Below are 19,344 nucleotides of genomic sequence, written 5' to 3'. Positions count from 1 at the left end.
TAAAAACCTAATGTAATGATGCCTACACCAATATTTGTACTGCCTCCCTGTCTTACTAAGGACAGGGTGACTGGCATCGCAGAGTCCCTGTTATTTTGATATAAAAATAAACACAAGTTAAGGACAAACTTTGTTCTCATAAAAAGATTTATTAGTCCAGATATGACTACTTTGCTTACTTGAAGGCCCTGTTCAAACTACAGTTACTGACAGTCAGGGCTTGTTTCATCTTCATTCCAGTTTGAAAACTATATCGCTGTATTTTGATCGAGAGAGAGTGAGAGTGAGAGTGAAGAGCAACAGACAGTTAACAACCCTTGTCCGTGTTTGTCACAAACACAATGGAAGTGAACAAGCCCATCTTTGCTTGCTGTGTGTCTCTTCCCTTCCTCTCTCTCCTCTGGTTTCTCAGAGCCAGGGGTGCCAGGCGGGGTCCATGCGACACAGATTGTCCAGGCTGTTTGCTGCAGCCACCAGGGTGTTGACCTTACTCTCCCCTCCCTCGAACTGAGCCAGGTTATGGAGGCGGGTCATGATGGCTGTGACAGCCTTCTGGACCAGTGAGACCAGCTGTTGGGAGTCCATGTTCTCCGGCTGGCCAGCCGGGGACAAAGGCACGGACGTGTCCTCCTGGGTTTTCTTATGCCACGCGATGATCTCATCGCGAAGGACGGCCTTCAGGATTCCATCCACCTATCAGACACAGAGGAAATAAAAATGTAAATTTCAAGAATTAATGCTGTAGGGATATGTGCAATATGTAGCTGGATCCTCAGACAATGTTCATATTTAGATGGTCCTCAGATATCTGTGTGACTACCTGCTTTAAACTGACCTAAGTAGCTCAGAGTGCACATGCTGACAACTGAGCAAACTCCATCTGCTGTGCAAGGCCACAAAATGCAATCGAAAGCTGCAGAAAATGCATGCAAGTGGACCTTGAGCTAGGGTTGGCATTTCTCAGACCTATTTTATGTTGTGTTGCACCAAATTATGCAAAACTAAAGTGGCTCTTTAGTATAAAATTATAGGTGTTAGCTAACACATTATGGTTGTTCATGAGAGTCCAAGCTAATTTGATAACCACTGCATCTATCTGAAGTCAAAGGAATGCTGTTTATATAAGCACAGTATGCCTAGGTGGACGTTCCTAAGCCATGTGCTCAAATGATTTGCCCTGGGAACAAGCAATGAAACACGATCAACCCTCAGTCGTCGCCAATCTTAAATATACACATAAAACAAAGCTGTTAACTCCAATTTAGGATGTGTCAATCATGCCTGGGGAAATCTGTTGTTAGCAGCTCATTATGGTGACACAGAACTGAAATACATAACCATCTAAGCCATGACTGGGCCACAACACTAGCAATCATCACCTTACTAGGTACAAGCTGTTCCCTAGCCTTGCCTAAAGTGTTTGTGGTTTCAGGCAGCACAAGATTGTTTTTATGGTTTAAGGCTTCTCTATATTTGAGGGGATGATTGGTATGTGTTTGTAGTGTTTCGCCGAGTTCCCTGGAAAGAAGCATTGGCCTCTGGGACTCGGCCTTAACTAATTCACACTGCAGTGTTTGGTTTAACCGCTCCTTTTCCCTCCACATCAGTCAGACTCAAAGTATGTCTATACATAGACACCACACACCTGTCATTACTGCCAGTTGCAGATGCATTATACAACACTCTGACTGCTCAGTTTTTTTCTTTGCATTGTTTTTGTTTGGTTTTGCCTTAGTGAATGTCCTCTCTGGGTTTATCTAAGTTTAAGCTTTAAACAATATGTGGAGAATCTAGCCAGAGCTTAGATTTGACTCACTACTGCATCCTCATAGCTGACAGGATGAAATACTGTACCTCCTCACTGACAGTGCCAACTGACTACACCTCACATCTTAAATACACTTCTCCTAAAACCCTTCCACCACTCACATCAGTGAGTCATGTGGGTTAAACTGAGCAAGCGTATATTTTAACATTTCATTGTAGTATTATCACAATGCGACTTAACATTCTGTGGGTTTTTATACCTTGTCAGTGAAAACAGCTGGACACTGCAGCCAAAAATTGTGAGTGACCCAAAACAGTTGTGGGATGTGGTGCAGTGAGCCAAGAGATGCCAAAATGCTTTGCAGAGCTGAGGGGATCTGCACTACAGTGACCCCTTATGCTTTAACCTGTCTCACATCAAATATGAAATATTATACAGGTGTAAACATTATTTTATATAATATCCTTACATGCAGCCATAAAATAAAATATTCTTATTCTGTAGCTGCACTTTATTTAAAAACACAGGACAATCATAACAACGTAGCAGTTTGTTGACATGTTACCTTAAAGTTTGGCTGGGCAAAGCATCGTGCCACAGCAATCATGGAGGCAGTGAGTGGGCCGGAGACACCGATGGTGGTCAGGAACTCAGAGATGTTTGGTGTCAGGCGGAACGGAACAGGACGATTCGCATCCAGGTCGCCTGTTGCGTCATTGATGTCAAAGCGAAAGTAGGAGACATTCAGTTTTCCTGTGTCCTAGAATCACAAGGCAGAGTAAAGTTAAAAGTGAAGCTACAAGTCAGCACTTTTTAAAACAAGTCAGTGTGTGGTAGGCTGTAAAATGTTTAAGAAAAGGATATTTTTTTAAAATGCATTGCTAATAGCTCATGACCCCTAACAAAAGAAATACAAATCATCTACTTATAAATATTTGTTGATGCAGCTTTCCCCCCAATCTTTTTAAACCACTGCAGGAAAATGACTTCTCTTCAAAAAATCTGGAGGAGTTACAAAACAAGCTCGCGCTAGCGAAACAGCTTCCGTTATTGATCTGTGTGCCCCAGATATGTAATACTTCAAAATACCGGCATTAAACCGTCTATGTTCCCTGATTCACTCCCACTGCCCCCTCCCCGTCACTTCCCAGTGACTTAAACATACACAGCCAAGTTTTCATCTTTAAGCCTGCATTTATGTGCGGGAGGACCGCTACACCGGGAGCCATTCCGGGTAAGATAAGCTCCCTATATGAAAAGGTGAGTGGCTCTGACAGCTTTATAGGCCTGCATTTCATTCCAGTTCGTGCTCCCTCTGTCTCGCCTCTTTCCATCCCTCCCCCTCCTTCTCCTTAACTCTCTACCCTCCAATCTCTCGCTCTCTCTCCTACAGTCATTTGCTCATCCAGATCCCAGCGGAGGGCTGCAAGGCAGTGGGCTGAGACACCAGCAACCCCCAGGAGGCTACGATAAGCCTGCAGACAGTTGGATGCGGAGGCACTGCTCAGAATGCTCAGCCAATGATGGCTTCATTTTGGAGACGTGTGAATGGGGTGACACCAAATTAGTGTGTCGCATGCAGTGACTCGAGGCTGCAAACATGACTGTGAGAAATGACAGATAATGGGTAATTTTCAAAACAAATGTCAAAGATGTCAAAGGAGATACAAAAATAATTCCATAAGAAAATTCAACAGATTCTCAAGAGACGATGTGATGAAGTCTATAACTGAATTAAGGACTGGTGACAGCCACAGAGCACTGTCATATGGATTGATGCCATGCAGCATAACTGAGCTCTGTAGGGGCCAACCCAAATGAACATAAGGCCCCTATTTATGGAGGGTGGAGCACAATGCTACAGATGTAGTGTCCTGTCCTTGCACTCACTCACTCAATGTGCGCTTGCTTGTGTGTATTTGAGTGTGTACACTTGCCACACTATAATCTTCCTGTGTCTAATGGGATCTGTGGAGTGGAACAGGCAGAGAGGGGGCTTAATACCGGCGCTTAGCTGCCCAGAGGAACGCCTGTCAGCAAAGGCTGATTAGGATCAGAGAGGAGGGGGTGGCCGACTGACACAATCATCTTTAATAATGACTTTGAAAAAGCTGTCTGCGGACCCCATGCATCAGACGGATACATGTGAACTGAGAAGCAGATGCGTGCACACAAACACGGCTTCTTTAAATTGAAACGTCTATGATAACTGTAGAGCGGAGGGACCGAATATAATGTTCTGTCAAAACATCTTCCGAATCGACAGCGGCTTGGCGGATTGACAGGCCTAGCTTGAATGTCACGGGGGAGAGTGGCAATTCATACAGCCAGATGAGGCGAGGGAAATGGTGATCTCTTAATGCATCTATGAGAGTGTATATCGGGTCAATAAGCGCCTGACACATGGATCCAACCTGCCTTTGACAGAAAGTCCACTGTGTTTCTGTTTGTGTCTCTCTTACCTGCGCTATCTGCAGCATCTCAGGGTTGAGCCTGTTCAGGTGGAGCATGAACTCGGCCAAACCGATGAGGGCCAGCTGGATGGTGAACATCTTCCGGAAGGTCCAGTAATCAGTAGCGTTGGGAAATGTGTGGAGAGCCCACTCCTTCAGCATGCTGCGAGGCACCATGTTCCCCTGCACCTCCTTCAGGATGTCTCGCAGGACCTGGTGGTAGACATGAGGCAGGAGCAGGAGTTAGGTTAGTGGCTGGTGTCAGGCTAATAATGATTCAGGGTTCTGCTTTATGCAACAGAATAACACCCCCACCCCATTTTAAACTGAACACACAACTCCCTGTACCAAATTTGATTTGATGTGCACAGTTCACCATGATTGTTGGTGGATTACCAGGAGCCAAAATTGGACAATCTCAGAGTATTTCTTTTTCTAACTAACTATCTAAAATATAAACAGCAATTGTCAATTTTTTGTATTTAAGAATCAGAGTGCAAAGGGTTTTTTTTTATTATTATTATTAAAACCACCATTTTACACTGATGTTGAACCACTGAACCTCTAAAAATAAAATGTAAATTAAATAAAACCAAATTCCTGAAAATTAAATAAACAAAAACGTAGTACTGTGTACAGATATACTTATATAATTGCCTACATACTTGGTGACTGGCCTGTGTGCCTCTGGCCTGCACAGTGGCCAGACGATCATAGTATCTGGAAATGGGGTTGTCATGCTCAATGCCCTTCTTGGCACAGCGCTGTTTGTAGATTTCCACCAATGACAGAGACGAAGGATTGTCCTCTACTAGCCGCATCTGAGGCGACACTGCCACCACACGGGGCACTGGAGAGATGGAGGAAGGAGGCATGAAGAGGAAACAGACAGGGTACAGGTGGGAAAGAGACAGGGATGGGAAATAGAGGAGGAGAGATTGATAGAAGGAAGATGTTAACGAAACGGGAAAACAACCAACTCAGTGATACACAAGCTGTAAACATTTGGCTCTCGTTACTAACAAACAGTCTCTTCTCTGCTTTACCACAGTGAAAACCACAGATCTAAATCTACAACTAAAATATTCTAGAGTTGGGAAACAGCTGCACTGAAGGCAAGCCACTGACCAACTGTAAGCAGGGTCAGAGAAGGTAAAAGGCTGTGCATGGGGCAAGCAGTCTAAACATTTACATACACTGGCACCCCAAATCAAATCAATACCAGCCATGCCAGTTGGGAGGAAATGGGTTGGAAGGGACTGTTGAATTCCCCGTCCATATTTCCCCTTAAACAAACCAATCAAGTGCGTAAATGGAGAGTGGGCAAACATCTGGGTGGAGGCGAACCACAAGGGAAAGACAAGAAAGGAAATAGCACTTGAAAGCAAATTGAAATTGTGTGTGTTGTGTATGTGAGACAGAAAGAGAAAAACTAAGGTGGTCACTGCCAGGTTTTCTCAGTGGATAAGTGGGTTTCATACAGTAAAAGGGGCTTTTGTTTATTCTTGATTAAAAAAAAAAAAAGGTGCTTGGTAAATATAGTATAATCCTGGTGAAATTTCAACCCTACTCCCCCCACATGTTGCTCTTACCAGTGAAGAAGAGATGTCTCTTTGTGGTCTCCTTCCTCTTCTCCAGACAGGGGTTGAGGAGGCGCAGGAGCTGCAAGACCCTCTCCTCGCGGCGCGACTCGGTCAGACAGGCATCGTTCATCACCAGGTAGGGGTAGATCTTGCCATTGTGCCCACGGATATAGAGACGACGTGCTGCTGTATTGTGTTTCTGAACAATTTCAACTCTGGGCATGAACCTGGTGCAGAGACAGGAGTAAAGTAACAAATGATGTGGGATGAATGATCTCCTTAGTGATTTAATGCTTCTTTTAAGTTGGTCAAAGTCTTAAAGTGATTAAAAATGAATTAAGTAAGGACCTTAAGTCTGGATTAAAATAAGGAGTGGGGTAAATTCACACGTCTATTTACTCGCCCTAGGTTTCCTTGTGTAGAAAGTGCTTTACCTTGCAATCTTGATGTAGTAGTGGGTAGGTTTGGGCATGAGAAACTCGCCGGGGATCTCCACCTCGGCTGTCTGCGCAGAGAAGTTGCTGAGGAAGCGGCATTTCTCCTCAATAAGAAAGAACTTGGGCAGCTGCTTGGTCTTAGCCTCCAGGATCTTGATCCACTTCTTCAGCTTGGAGATCAGATTGTGAAGCTTCATAGAACCTGGCACACTGAAATCAAAGTCTGACAGGGGAGGAAAGAAAAGCTACGGTTACAGCAAGAATCTCTTTACAGCACTGGCTTTTTAATTTCCCTACTTCCCCAACTCTCCAAGTGCCATTCCTTGTCACTGTCTCCACAATAAGGACAAAAAAAACAACACCAGGATCACCTGTGCTTCATATAGCTCTTAAATTACACATAGATATAGTATTCATATAGCTCTTAAATTACACATAGATTATACAGTGACTGAAAGAACGTAATATAGTGGATTATTTTGTATCATGAACTCTGTATTACTGCTGACATCTGACAATCTATTTTGAGATTGTCTTGACCAAAGCTGTCTGGTTGTCTGTCTGTGAGTATTACGAACCACTGCACTATGTGTTTTGGCATCTAATAAGCTTTAAACATAATTTTTCCCCTCCAACTACACCTCCCGGGTCGTGCTGCATTGTCTCACCGGTACATGAAACAACACGCCCCAACCAAAGCAGCCTCCTGTGTTCTTTTAACACAAATGTGACTATGGCCTAAATCTATTATACTTCCCCCTCCCTAATTAACTATCCTCAAAATGCCCTTCAGCAAGATTCTTAACACCCCAATTGCCCCAGTGGAGCTGCTCCCAGCCACCACACTACAAGACTGCAACAGTAATGTGCAGCTCCCAGGTGTGTGTGTGTGTGTGTGTTACCTTTAACCTCTCCTGCAGCTGTATGCTCCCAGATCTGTGCTATAAATACAAATATGTTTCTAAGTAAACTCGCCAAATAAAGGACTGTTAGGGGTTAAAACAGATGTGAGCTGCAAACCCACAACAATACCAAAGCAAAGGAAAATATAAGTAAGAAAACAGAAGGGAACTAAAGAACAATGTTTGAAACCTTATTGGTACAAGGCCTGTTTGAAACCATAAACAATTAACAATTATTTTTCACAGTGATGGCCTAAGGGAGGGCAGTGGTTACACAAACTTACAGCTGGGAAATGTCCATAGTAAATATTGTGCGCTGTTGGCCGCTCTACTCCAACAGTGGTGCAGTGCCTTGCTTATGGGAACATCACAAACAAGTTATTCATGGCAGGCTGGTAGCGCTAGGAGGACTGTTTGCTCTATTGAGTTAAAACTCCCTGGTGGTGGCTGGGAGCTGATTAAATTAGAGCTATCAAAATGAGGGTCTTAAAGTATTAAATTCCTGTTTCAAGTCATAAGTCATATTGCACGTAACGTATTGTGATGAGCTAGAGCAATAACAATGGAAGGAGGGGAAGTGAGCCAGGCAGGTTTTCCATTTTAGAGTAAAGCCCCCAGGACATCTCTGTAACATGAATGCATGCACCCACATACACACACACCTCCTATTTCAGTACACCCTGTTATAATGAATCTATGAAACTGCAAGACCTTGCCATTTCAAACCTGTTCAATCTCTCCCAGAGTGAAACCTCCTAATACTTTAAATAAGCCCTTAAAAACAGCCAATGTTCTTTTCAGAGTGGCCCTATTTCGCTATCCGTCTGCCTGCAATTCACCTGCCTCGATAGCAGAGGTAAAATTGAAACAGTCCTGAGAAATTGCTACCCGACAACAATTCAGCACCATAAAGGTATATAATGCCTGCAAATAGAAAAAGTGAGACATGCTCCACTCCTTTGAAGCAATACAGTAATTTCATTCTATCTTTAGCAGATTTAAAACATGTTATCAGTTTAAATGTGGAGAAGGTTGCACATATAAAGGCATTATGTTACAAGAATTCATACAAATAACTGTTTCAAACAATTGAAACTGAACATGATGTAAAATATTAGCAACACAGACCTTTCTCTGACACATCTGGTGGCCAGTATTTCATCTTCTTTTGAGCTCTAATTCTTTTTATAACTTAGGACATTCTACAAATTTGAATGATTCAGCACAGTAGCCAAAGCACGACAAATTCACATGTGAATCAATGACTTTAGGCCACAAAGAAACAACAAAAACATTCCATATTTCAGTAAAACGAAAACACTGTGGCACAACCTTTAGGTCAACGCGCTCCAGACACAGCACCTGGATTGTGTGGCTACTTCAGTTTCAGTGCACATCTATTTTCCAACTGATCCACAGGCACTGAAACAGCTGATATTTATGCAGACTTTAGGAAAGAACCAACTAGTGCTCTGACATTAACATCAGGGTAACATTTTTTGTTTTATAAACAACCTTGTAAATAAAACATTTCTTTTTTTGCACCTTGGTCCTTTATCGATATTAAAACTGCAGACAGTTGCTGAGAGAAACTACATGAGTGCTCTGTACTGAGTACAATACAGCCAGGGAAGAGCAGAAGAGAGTTACATTCAGTCACCACAAACTTATCGGTGACCTCTGATCGGTCAGCTAGTCAGGGGACAGCATGCTGATAGACACAGAGGGCTGCAAAGAAAGTAGTCTGGCTGCTCTCTGACCTATGTGGAAACCAGGGCTGCTATTCTGCCCTACCTGGCAGACCACAGCAGAGGGTCTAGACTACTGTACCTAATTATGGCTCCAGACTCAGGAGGTGGGTCACTTCTGTATATAGAACCATCATTCCCTCATGACCTTCCCTGTTCCTAGCTCACTGTAGGATTGTACGTACTGTATGTGTGTGGTGGGATGGAGTCAAACCGGCTTTATTACTGTATTACTGATTGGTGGGCTGAAGCTGGGCGTTTCAGAGGTCAGCTCAGCAGCTAGTAAAAGAGTTTCTAGGACAAGTTCCCATTTAAAACCTATGACTGAAAACTAACTACACCAGGGTACTAAAGTTGCTAAGCCAAACTGCTATTCAGAATTATACTGTGTTACACTTAACTATGCTAAATGTCCTTTTAGCATGACAAATGACTATTCAACAGACAGAAAATAAAAAGGCAGCAAACTGAAAACAGCATTTCGTCAGAAAAAGGTTTTCTGACAAAAGTCTCTGGAACAGATCCACTGCTAAAACAGTAACTCATGCAAATAGCATTCACCATAATTGGATTTGAATGCCTCCCTGCTGCCAAATGTTATATGTGCACACGTAAACCCATATTTTCCAGCCCACAAAGCCTGTGAAAGCGAGTGAGCCACTAACGTGGTGCAGGGAATGGGAGCTTGGCTGCCCAGCAGCTCTGTAAACCCTGTTTGTTCCCCTCTGGATGACTCGTGCAGTTTCAGTCTCTGTTGGTCCTGCTCCCATGTTGCCGTGGAGACAGCTGGGTAGCAATGGTCGGCAGGCACCCTCTGAGGCAGACGCCCTGGTGACGCCTGTCTGTGTGAGCACAGCTGGTACTGCAACATCTGGTAAGATTGATCAGCACAGGGCTCACCCTGGGTCTTGCTCACTCTCGTTTGTGTTGCTCATTCAGTTGGTCTCTGTGCCGTTACCATGCTTTTCTGCACTAATGCCATCACACCTGTCTTCCTATTTCCTCTCAGGCCCCTAGTCCTATTGTTTTCTATTTCCTAATCTTTTTTCCATCCATCTTTTATGCTGCTCTCTGTAATTTTCTATGCTCATCAGTTCTGGCTCACCCTTAGGGTCTTTTTTCTCTCTTAGTCAGGTGATCATTTTTTCTGAAGTTGCTTTTCATTCACTGGCTCTCCTTATCCTCCTCTATCCCAGGGCCAAACACATTAGCTCAATTGGCCACTCTCAGGACCAGTGGAGGGGAAAAGCACAAGGGAAACTAAAGAGAAGAAAGGGGCATGAGGAAGGGGTGTTCCTGTGTGTAAATGCAATGAAAAGTAGAGCATTTAGTGTGAATGTAATTCATGGGAATATGTATATGCAGTCTGCAGGAGAGAAAAGGAATCAGTCAAGAGTATTATTTGAACAGCGAAGGTTTGAGGAGCTGCAGGCTGTCCTTGTTTAAACCAGGTCCAGTGAAATGTGCTTCAACTCCCTTATGTCATGAAGGAAAACTGAGATGTGGTTTCCAAAAACAGGGGGATGACTGGTTTGAGAAATGTTTCTGAGGGGGCTTGAGCTGAACTACGACTGCACCTGTCCTGTTGGATTCCACATATCTTGCGTATGAATCTGAACATCCAGGTCACAGTGATTATAAACTTGGGAATGAGTTTCAATAGCATTTCATCAAATTTGAATCTTCTTAGCAGAATCTGGATCATTCTGAATTTCATGTCAAATCTGTATAAGACGTCTGCTGAGGAATGAGGACATCTGTTAGTAAAAAAAAAAGAAAATAAGTACTATTTTAACTGCATTCAGTGTAGTAACTGTTTGGCATAACAAAAGGTATGATAAGATATACGTATGTATAAGATAATCACACTTCTTCCAATCACGTCAATAACACAATCTTTGATTTTAAAGTGAATTTGGGACCATTTACCAGACAAACATTAACACTGTCACTGACAGAACACTGTCGTCACTCACTTTGCTCCTCACTGGGGTGGGGGCTGTGCTGCATAACATAGTGAAAGAAATGTTCTGTTTTATCATTCTGTGAATATTAATTAAATAAAGCACTGATGTTTTGCTTGTGCCTTGTTGCTGCACTGCTACAGGTCCCAGACTGTGAGAAGTTATCACACAGTTCAATCCAAGTGTTTAGACGTCACTGCATTTTAAGACTCCCAGATCTGATGGGCGTGTTAGCTTCTCGTGAAGTCCGTGAGTGCTGAGTGCTGTCCAAACCCATACCGCATCCAGTCCACAGCAGGATTTAAGGTGACTTTGTGCAGGCCATAATCCACATTGGGATATGATGGTGTATTAATAGCTACCATATTTACTTACTGTAAAAAGAATTGTTTGCTTTTGTTGTATATATTTATTGGTGCAATAAGGCTTTATATTGCACAGAGGCAAAAGAATATGAACAGGCTGAATAATTTAGATTTGTTATAATCTGCAGAGTGTGTGATGATTCTCAGCTGAAGGTTTATTGTAGATTGTGTTTGGGATGCTGCGACAAAGGGAAAATCTTACTGCATATTCTGTTATAGCTACTATGTAGTGCAATGGACCTGTACATATAGATAAGTTGCCGATATCAATAGCGCGTAACGTTCGTCACAGGTTCCGCGTTTGTTTCCACTACACTCGGCCCACTTTGGAGGTAAGGTCTGGGAGCTAAATTTCAGCACCCTCGAGGAGGTAGTACTAAAATTGCTTAAATGTCCGCATCTTCACACCTCAGGCATTAGCATTACAAGCCCCTTCCTCCTCTAAACAGAGACCAACAGAGAGAAAATACAGTGGAAAAACAAAGTGGGATGATCTGCATCAACACCGGAAGCTATGCTTGGTGATGGTTAAGGGAAGTACGGGGTATACTGCTAGTTAGGTTCTGATAGCAGAAACAGCATCTAACTCAAAGTAGTGTGGACGTTTGTAATAACACTGCTTCATTAAAAAAACTCCGCTGGGCAAATTCAGTTTACTTTGTTTTGGGTACTGCTGTATATCATCATATCTTGATAACTTATGTGAAACCACAGAGACAAGAGTTATTGAAGTTAGTAATTCACTGCCAGTTCTACTCTCCAGTTAATGATATTCTCCGTAATGAGAACATATCAGCTATCCTGGTATTATTTTAGACTGATATATAGCAGGGAAAGGGACTTAAGAATTTCATCTTTGTGCCACACTAGCTGAAGTAGAAGTGGACCCTCAAATTCACCTGTATGTTCCAATATTTTACGAGCTATATTCACTTTTGGTAAGACAAGTAACTTCTAAACAATGCTTGGTTTTCTGACAAGGATACAGTAGGTGTAACATCCACTAAAAGAACACCTGAGTGGTGACTGGTTGTACTTAGCTGTTTCAGTATAAAACAACTAAAGTTGTCCAGTGCAAATAGAGTGGAAAGCATTCTGCTCAGTCTCTGGTGGACTGTAAGTCTATAAAACCCATACTGAGAATCCATGTCACTGATACAAAAAGCTGCCAAAAATAAAGCCATTTCAATACAGCTAGTCTCAGTAGAGAGTGCCAGTATTTTAGTGACTTTAAAATCCTACTAAGAATAAAAATTGAACTTGTACACTTGAGCTCACTGTTTCATACTTTCCATGGATGCAGGGGTAAAATAAAGGAGTCCTGTGCTTTATTCCATCAAACATGGGCTGGTTGTAGAGCTCATCACCACAGTGCTGCACCAGCTGGATTAGAAATGCCACTGACTTGTGTATAATCAAAACCAGCACATGCATGTGCACACAGTAATAAAAACAGACAGACAGACAGACACACACACACACACACACACACACACACACACACACACACACCTCTATTTCTGACCAGCCCCAACCTCTTCTTAAAATCAAATCATCTAGCTGGAACCTTTAATTACACTACACAACACCAATTCTCCAGCTGCTTCAAGCAACAGTGCAGTCTCTTCTTCTGCTAAGAGCAGCAGACATGTCCACTCAGATATAAGATAATCAGTTCAATATATTGTTACATAGCCCAGTTGGGCACCTGTCTCATCACTCTGACTAGTGTAGACATACAGTTGCAGTAATACTGCTCTTGTTTGCTGACAGGTGGCTGATACCTAGCTGATAGCTTTAGGGACTTGTTTGCTGACAGGTGGCTGATACCTGTCGGAGCTTTAGGGGGAGGTGTTGCTGGTTTGACTACTTGGCTTTTTGGTTGCCTAACAACATATGCTTCATATTTTGTCTCTTCAATTTTTTAAATGTTATACTAATGTTGAAAAGAGGTAAACTGACTTCACTAAAACCTAACATGGCTGAAGGTGAACAAACTGCTGTGTTCAGTGTAAGAAACAGAGGGCATGGGCATCTGTAATTATCGTCATCAAAAAAAAGGGCTCTTCAATGCTTGTTCTTCTCTCTGCCTGTTCTGTATGGTTCTACACTGTATCTAAACAGCCAGATGTGAGTACATGCATGGTCATGTACATGGTTTAATAATCGATTAGCTATGTGAGATGGCTGAGTCAGTGACTGGGTGACTATGTCAGTAAGGCGTATCCAAAAACATCTGGGAAAACGGCATAAGTGGTGTATAGTACTGAGCATGGTTACAGCACAGAAAAGTTTGGGAGCACTTTAATTTACAATCAGAAAGAAGACTGTCAACTATGTAGTGGCAGTGGAGCATGACGCTAATGTGTTAGCACCTAAAGAAAAGACACGGAGTTACAGAAAAAGGGAAGCTTGAAGCTAAGTAAGTCGAACATTTTAGTTAATTGTGTAAGAAATTATAGAGCTAAAATGATCACGTACCTGATTATAAGCAATGTGGTTACGTTGTTATGTATACTATGATGCTACTTATATATTTAAGAACTTAACAATGGGTTACGTAGGCTGCAAATAACGGGTGCTACATGCATTTGCAGTTGTGTTGCATTCATGTAAATGTGAAACATGTGAACAGCCTAACAGTAAATATGCTGAGGATTGTTTAGGCATACTCACATTTATTTTTAACTGTCAACAGCAGAAGTCATGTGTGTACTGGCTGTTTAGATTAGTATGGTATGTTTTAGGGAACTATTAATTATTTTATATCAAACATTTTTTGTTTTTGTCAGTACTGTAAGGACCAATTGTGCACTTTATAAAAAGCTTTATTCTTCAACAAATAATTTATTTTTTGGTTTAATAATGCTACACATAGAAACACTGCCAAAGCATTGTTTAAATAATGCATTTTTGTCTTTATGATTAGGAAAACAGAATGCTTCATGTTTTTATACATTCAATTAATCAAGTAATCATAGAAATAATCAATTGTTAAAAATAAGCATTAGTTGCAGTCCTAGAATCAACACATCTCTAAAAGAGTTTCAACAAAAACTGAACAGGATTTATTGTGGTTCTGTTGTACTAGACTGCTTTGGCTTTAGTCAGGTGTATCTAATAACCTGCCAGCTGAGTGTAATTTAAAAAGCAACCAACCTGTGGTGAACTGTCCCTTCATCTTCTGGAAAACAGGGTCCTGGGCCGTGGCCTGGGCCCGGCGGGCTAGTGACTCGGAGGCAGCACTGGAGAACATGGTGGAAACATTGGACACATTCTCCAAGCCAACACCAAAGGTGCTAACCAGCTTCTTGACAAAGTTGAGTGTGTGTGGTGTGATCTTGGCATCAGACACTGCCCCACTCTTTTCAAAGGCCACTGAGTAGCATTTAGCCAGGCCCTGCTGGAGCTGCCTCAACACCTACAGAGAGGAGGAAGAAATATTAGAGCAACAGCATTTATTAGACATGTCTTCATCTATTTCTTTGCCCTGATTCCAAGAGCTGTCCTTGTTGAACACACGTGTATAGTAGGTAAACACACACACACGTTTTCTAAGGAACAAAGGTGCAGTAATGTGATGTCTTACAGTAACCAAAGCAATGAAGAGAGGGAAGGTGATGATGGCATAAGCAAACCTCTGTCTGTGATTGCCCAGTGGAACGAAGCATAAAGCCTGCAGCTGCTGCAGAGTGCCCCAAACCATCACAGATAATCACACAGATAAACACACACACGCACACAAACATGCATCCCTTGCTCCGTCCTACACACTCACCATACCCATCCATCACCTGTGTCAGTTTTCTTCTCCTGAAGCCTCTCTCTCTCCCAGAATCCCCCTCACCTACAGAGCAGCTACCTTGCCTTGATGCTGCCTAGCATGCCAAAAACAATTTGCGGCAGCACCAAGTTCAGTTTGGAGGATGATGTCAGGCCTACCTCCAGCACTGACATTCACACAAGGGCAAAAAAAAAAAAAAATGCCGGCAGAATGAGTGAATTTAGTCAAAATGAGGTTCAGGAAAAGGGTCTGAGAAGGTGGCTGAGAAAATACCAGCCAAGATCTAATGAAATTAAGGGGGATCTACTATCTACTGTTGTATGTCCACTGTACAATAATCTGCCATTACTATGGTAGCCAGGTCAGTTAACTCTGTCCTGTTTATGGCAACACATTAGTTCAGTCAGGGAATGGAAAACAACCTGATCACAGACGAGTCAGGATAACACATTAGAATAAACAAATGTGTTGGATCACCACAGAGATAGGACCTGCCAAATGACCAGGCGGTGTGACAAGCATATACACAAGATGTGCACAACAACTTGTGATCACACATATACACAGATGCGTGATATTTTCTCGCCATCTGATCCGCTAAAAACAAACTCTTATCATGAAAGTCAGACACACATGCAACCAGCGCCTTTATTCTTCTCACCTCTTCGTGCCAGTTTTCCCTGAACCACACCATCTGGTCCACGATGCCCTCCAGGGAGGAGAGCAAGGTGGGGTGTAGCTCCCGCTGCATGTGCATAATCCGACTGCAGCGCCACATTGGGGCAGTAGCCCGGATAGGCCCTGGGTCAGAGGCCCCTGAGTGAGGCTGGGCCCCCACTGAACTGGGCTGCTGCTGCCCAGATGCATCTGGAAAAGTGGACCACAGGAGCAAAGGATAAATAGCGGGGAGAGAGAGAGAAGGATGAAAAGCAAGACAGGAGAAAGAAATGTAAAAAGGGAAGTAATATAGGATTGCAAAAGGAAACAAAAAAAACAAGTGCGTGCATTTTCCAGTTTCGTAGATTACAAACTGTTAAAAGATGTGCAAGTTGTATGTTACAGATACAGCATATTCCATATGCTATATGCTAAACACATTTTCTGTAATTATACATGCTTTCAATAGAAATAACTTGGCATGAAAAAGAAAGAGCCTTCAATGATCAGGGACTTGTAAAGATGCAACACACTACAGCCAACCATGTTTATTTACCACTTTTGTAGCGTTCCCTCTGCTCAATCTTGAGTGTCAGGTAAAGGGTGCGAATAGGGAAGTAGACAGCCTGGGGGTACACTCGTCCCACCTAGCAGATAAAAGAGGGTCACAGATTACATTTCAAAGACTCCCCCTTAGGACCATAAAGGAGAGCGAGAGGAGGCAGACAGAGGTGAAGGAGGAGGCGGTAGGGAGAGAGCGGGGGAGGGGGGGCAGAAACATACTGTTTGTGAAGGTGTGTGTGAGAGAGGGTGAGATCATACTGATACAGCCAGAGACCTCTGCTGCAACAGAGGCACTGTTTGAAGCTTTGAGTCAGGGGAGTTAGGGAAGTTAAAAACAAGTCATGGCTGAATCACAGAACTCAATGTGACTAATGATGAAAGTGCCCTCAAGACTTTCAAGAAACGTCACTGACATCACTGGAAGACTTAATGGTTAAAGTCAGGACATAAGAGTTTTGAACATAGAAAATTCTTCTGAAACTTGGTGGAGTTGGATTCCTTTGATAAGTAATGCAGTAGGTGAATTCAGTATCTACCTTTGGCATATAATTTATATATCTGTCTCAGGTCACACTTCAGTGTGAAAGTAGGATTAGTTAGCCTGCAGTTCAGTCCAAGTAAGAATTCTGTACCTACTGCTATACAAGCAAGAAATTAATGAAAATAGCAAGCTACCTCACCAAAGTTGGTACATATTTCTGATTTTATTTTCTTCAGTTTAAAGTTATACTGAGTAATAAACAACCAGCTGTGTCATCAGTATGACACACTGTACACAGAAATTGTACAGTAATCACCTGGTGAGTGAGAGAAACACAGCTCAATGCTGATTTATTTCTGTGTTTGACATTCTGGATATCACTGTGACTGCACAAAGCAAGAGCCTAAAGGTGGAACATGAGCTGCCATGAACAAAGATCTGCCATTTTTAAAACTGTAAGTAGAGGTAAAACACTTTTTCAAAGGTGGTGGTTTTAAAGAAAGAAATATATTTACGTAAATGAGGGATTATAAACATTTCGGATGTGCTTACTTTTAGTCTAAATCAAGTGGTTTATAACATGGACAGCTCAGAGGTTTATAACATTGAGCTGTCTGACCACTGTCTGCCATGTTGTTCCCATTTCAGTGATGTTATTAAAACTGATGCAAATGAAGACTAACAGGGCAAAACCAAACCAGGTTGTAAAAAAATGAAAGCAGATTTGTCCTTGAAATTCAAGGTAGAAGAGATGTGCACACCTGGCTTTAGCCCCACTGGATACTGGTGGAAGACCAAACCACACGGTTCTCTCAGATCTTAGAGCACAATTTCATAGGCTGCAATTACATAGCTACTCAATCCCCTCTAAACCCTCAATATGTCTTCAGGACATAAAGGGATAACTCCACATTTCAACAACAAGACTGAGCTCCAGATGACAAAGGGTGGATCAAGGAATGATGGTGGTGTTGGTGACGGAGAAGAATAAAGGAGAAAGACAGAAAGAGAAGGAACTTTTTGCACACTTTAAAACTTTCTTTGCCTTAATCAACATTCTTCTGACCTCTATCCCAGGTCTTCCGAGGGATTCTCAAATAAATCAAGTTATCACAAAATCTAGTTCAGGCTTAAAGCTGCCAAGGGTGAGCCCTCAGCTAACTAGAATATAGTGTACTGCAGCTCTCCTTCAACTATGTGGCTGTTCCAGATCTTGGCAGGTGTCAAATTCTTCAAGAGACTCAACTCCCTCAGTGCATGTAATCCACAACTCTACATGGTCAGTCAGTGAACGGTGGTGTGCTATAAAAGCAGCACCAAGACAGGGAAGGCAGACAGAATTAACTAACTGGTAGAAAGAGGCTGTTGCTGTTGTAGGTCTAAGAAGAAATGAAGAACAAACAAGGACTATTATTAAATTGAACTACATGGAGGAAACCTCCTTCTACTTCTTCAAATATGAGCTGACAGCTACGAAGCATCTTCAGTCACCTCCAAAAGGCTTAAAGTGCTCTTTAGTGACTAAAGTATAGCCATCTGTTCAGTGCTTTCAGTACAAAAAGCTACAGCCTCAGCCATGAAAATCTCTAAGTAAATTAGTGATACATCTTTGCAGAAGTCCAGTGAATACATACTGTTTATTTTAACCATGTATACGTCTGCAGATTCATTACATTCAGTAACTGCACGTTGGCACATCCTGCACATATACAGTATTCTGCAAATGTTTATGCATTGCCTTTCCTTTATTGCTCATATCTTCAATGTTTTGTACTGAATATATAGTAAATGACTGCAAAAAGGAGATTTAAAATCATAAATACACCGAGATGAGAAGTGAAGGACTAGAGTCAGGGGTAACGGGAAGAGGGAGTTCTAAGTGGCAGCTAACAGCAGCATTAAAGATGAAAGAGGAAGGACGGTAGGGAGGAAAAGGAGGAACTAGAGATCAGCCCGCTAATGGGAAGATATGAAATGTCATATTTTGGTGAAGCTAAGGTGGGCCGAAGGGAAAGGGGTGAGTGGTAGACAAGGAGGAGACAGCGAGTAAGGGTTGGGGCAGGTGTGGGGAGGGGTGTCGAGGTTCTCTGTTAACTTCTGACTCATCTTCCCGCCTGCCCCCAGGCGCTCTTCTCCTCACCTTCATCAATATTTCAACATACGTTTTTTTAAACATCCCGCCACCACAAAGAAACTCTAAATAATTCAGACAAGCAGTACAGATAAAGCCTGCCATGCATTGAAATGTGGTTTTCTTTTTACATAAAAAATGAGGTGAAGAAAAGAGTGTCAACCTTCAACCATTACAGGGTTACAAGCCAGGCCAAGGGAGGGACCGAATCTCCGTAGATGGAAAATCTCTACATTCTCCCACTGACATCTAATCATATACATGCATAAGGTACTAGTTTAAGTGACTTAACTGTAACTAAGACTACATTCACACTGCAGGTCTTAATGCTCAGATCGGATTTTTTTGCGCTGTCGTTCACACTGTCATTTAAATGCGACTGCCATCTGTCTCATGTGTGAACGGTATACGGTCCTGAGGTGACCTGCATGCGCAGAAGAGGACGTGACGTCAGACGCAGCGTACTGTGTTTGCGAAAATAAAAATGGATGCGGCTCGTGATAGCAT

At 42.4% G+C, this 19,344-nt stretch overlaps 1 protein-coding gene across 1 annotated transcript in view; it reads right to left on the bottom strand.

Annotated features, from left to right (window-relative positions):
- Positions 1-381: 381 nt before the first annotated feature.
- Positions 382-19,344, bottom strand: part of trrap (transformation/transcription domain-associated protein) — an 86,101-nt gene continuing 67,138 nt past the window's right edge. Inside the window, 9 exon segments of the mRNA XM_020615948.1 lie at positions 382-693; positions 2,334-2,528; positions 4,231-4,434; positions 4,887-5,071; positions 5,814-6,031; positions 6,239-6,464; positions 14,380-14,641; positions 15,666-15,871; positions 16,218-16,308. Coding sequence (XP_020471604.1) covers positions 409-693; positions 2,334-2,528; positions 4,231-4,434; positions 4,887-5,071; positions 5,814-6,031; positions 6,239-6,464; positions 14,380-14,641; positions 15,666-15,871; positions 16,218-16,308 — 1,872 coding nt within the window. The 3' untranslated portion in view covers positions 382-408.

The sequence above is a fragment of the Monopterus albus genome, unplaced genomic scaffold (assembly GCF_001952655.1).
Source record: "Monopterus albus unplaced genomic scaffold, M_albus_1.0 scaffold171.1, whole genome shotgun sequence".
In the NCBI taxonomy this organism is placed as follows: Eukaryota; Metazoa; Chordata; class Actinopteri; order Synbranchiformes; family Synbranchidae; genus Monopterus; species Monopterus albus.
Note: the sequence above shows the minus strand (reverse complement) of the source record. Positions and strands in the feature narration are given on the sequence as shown.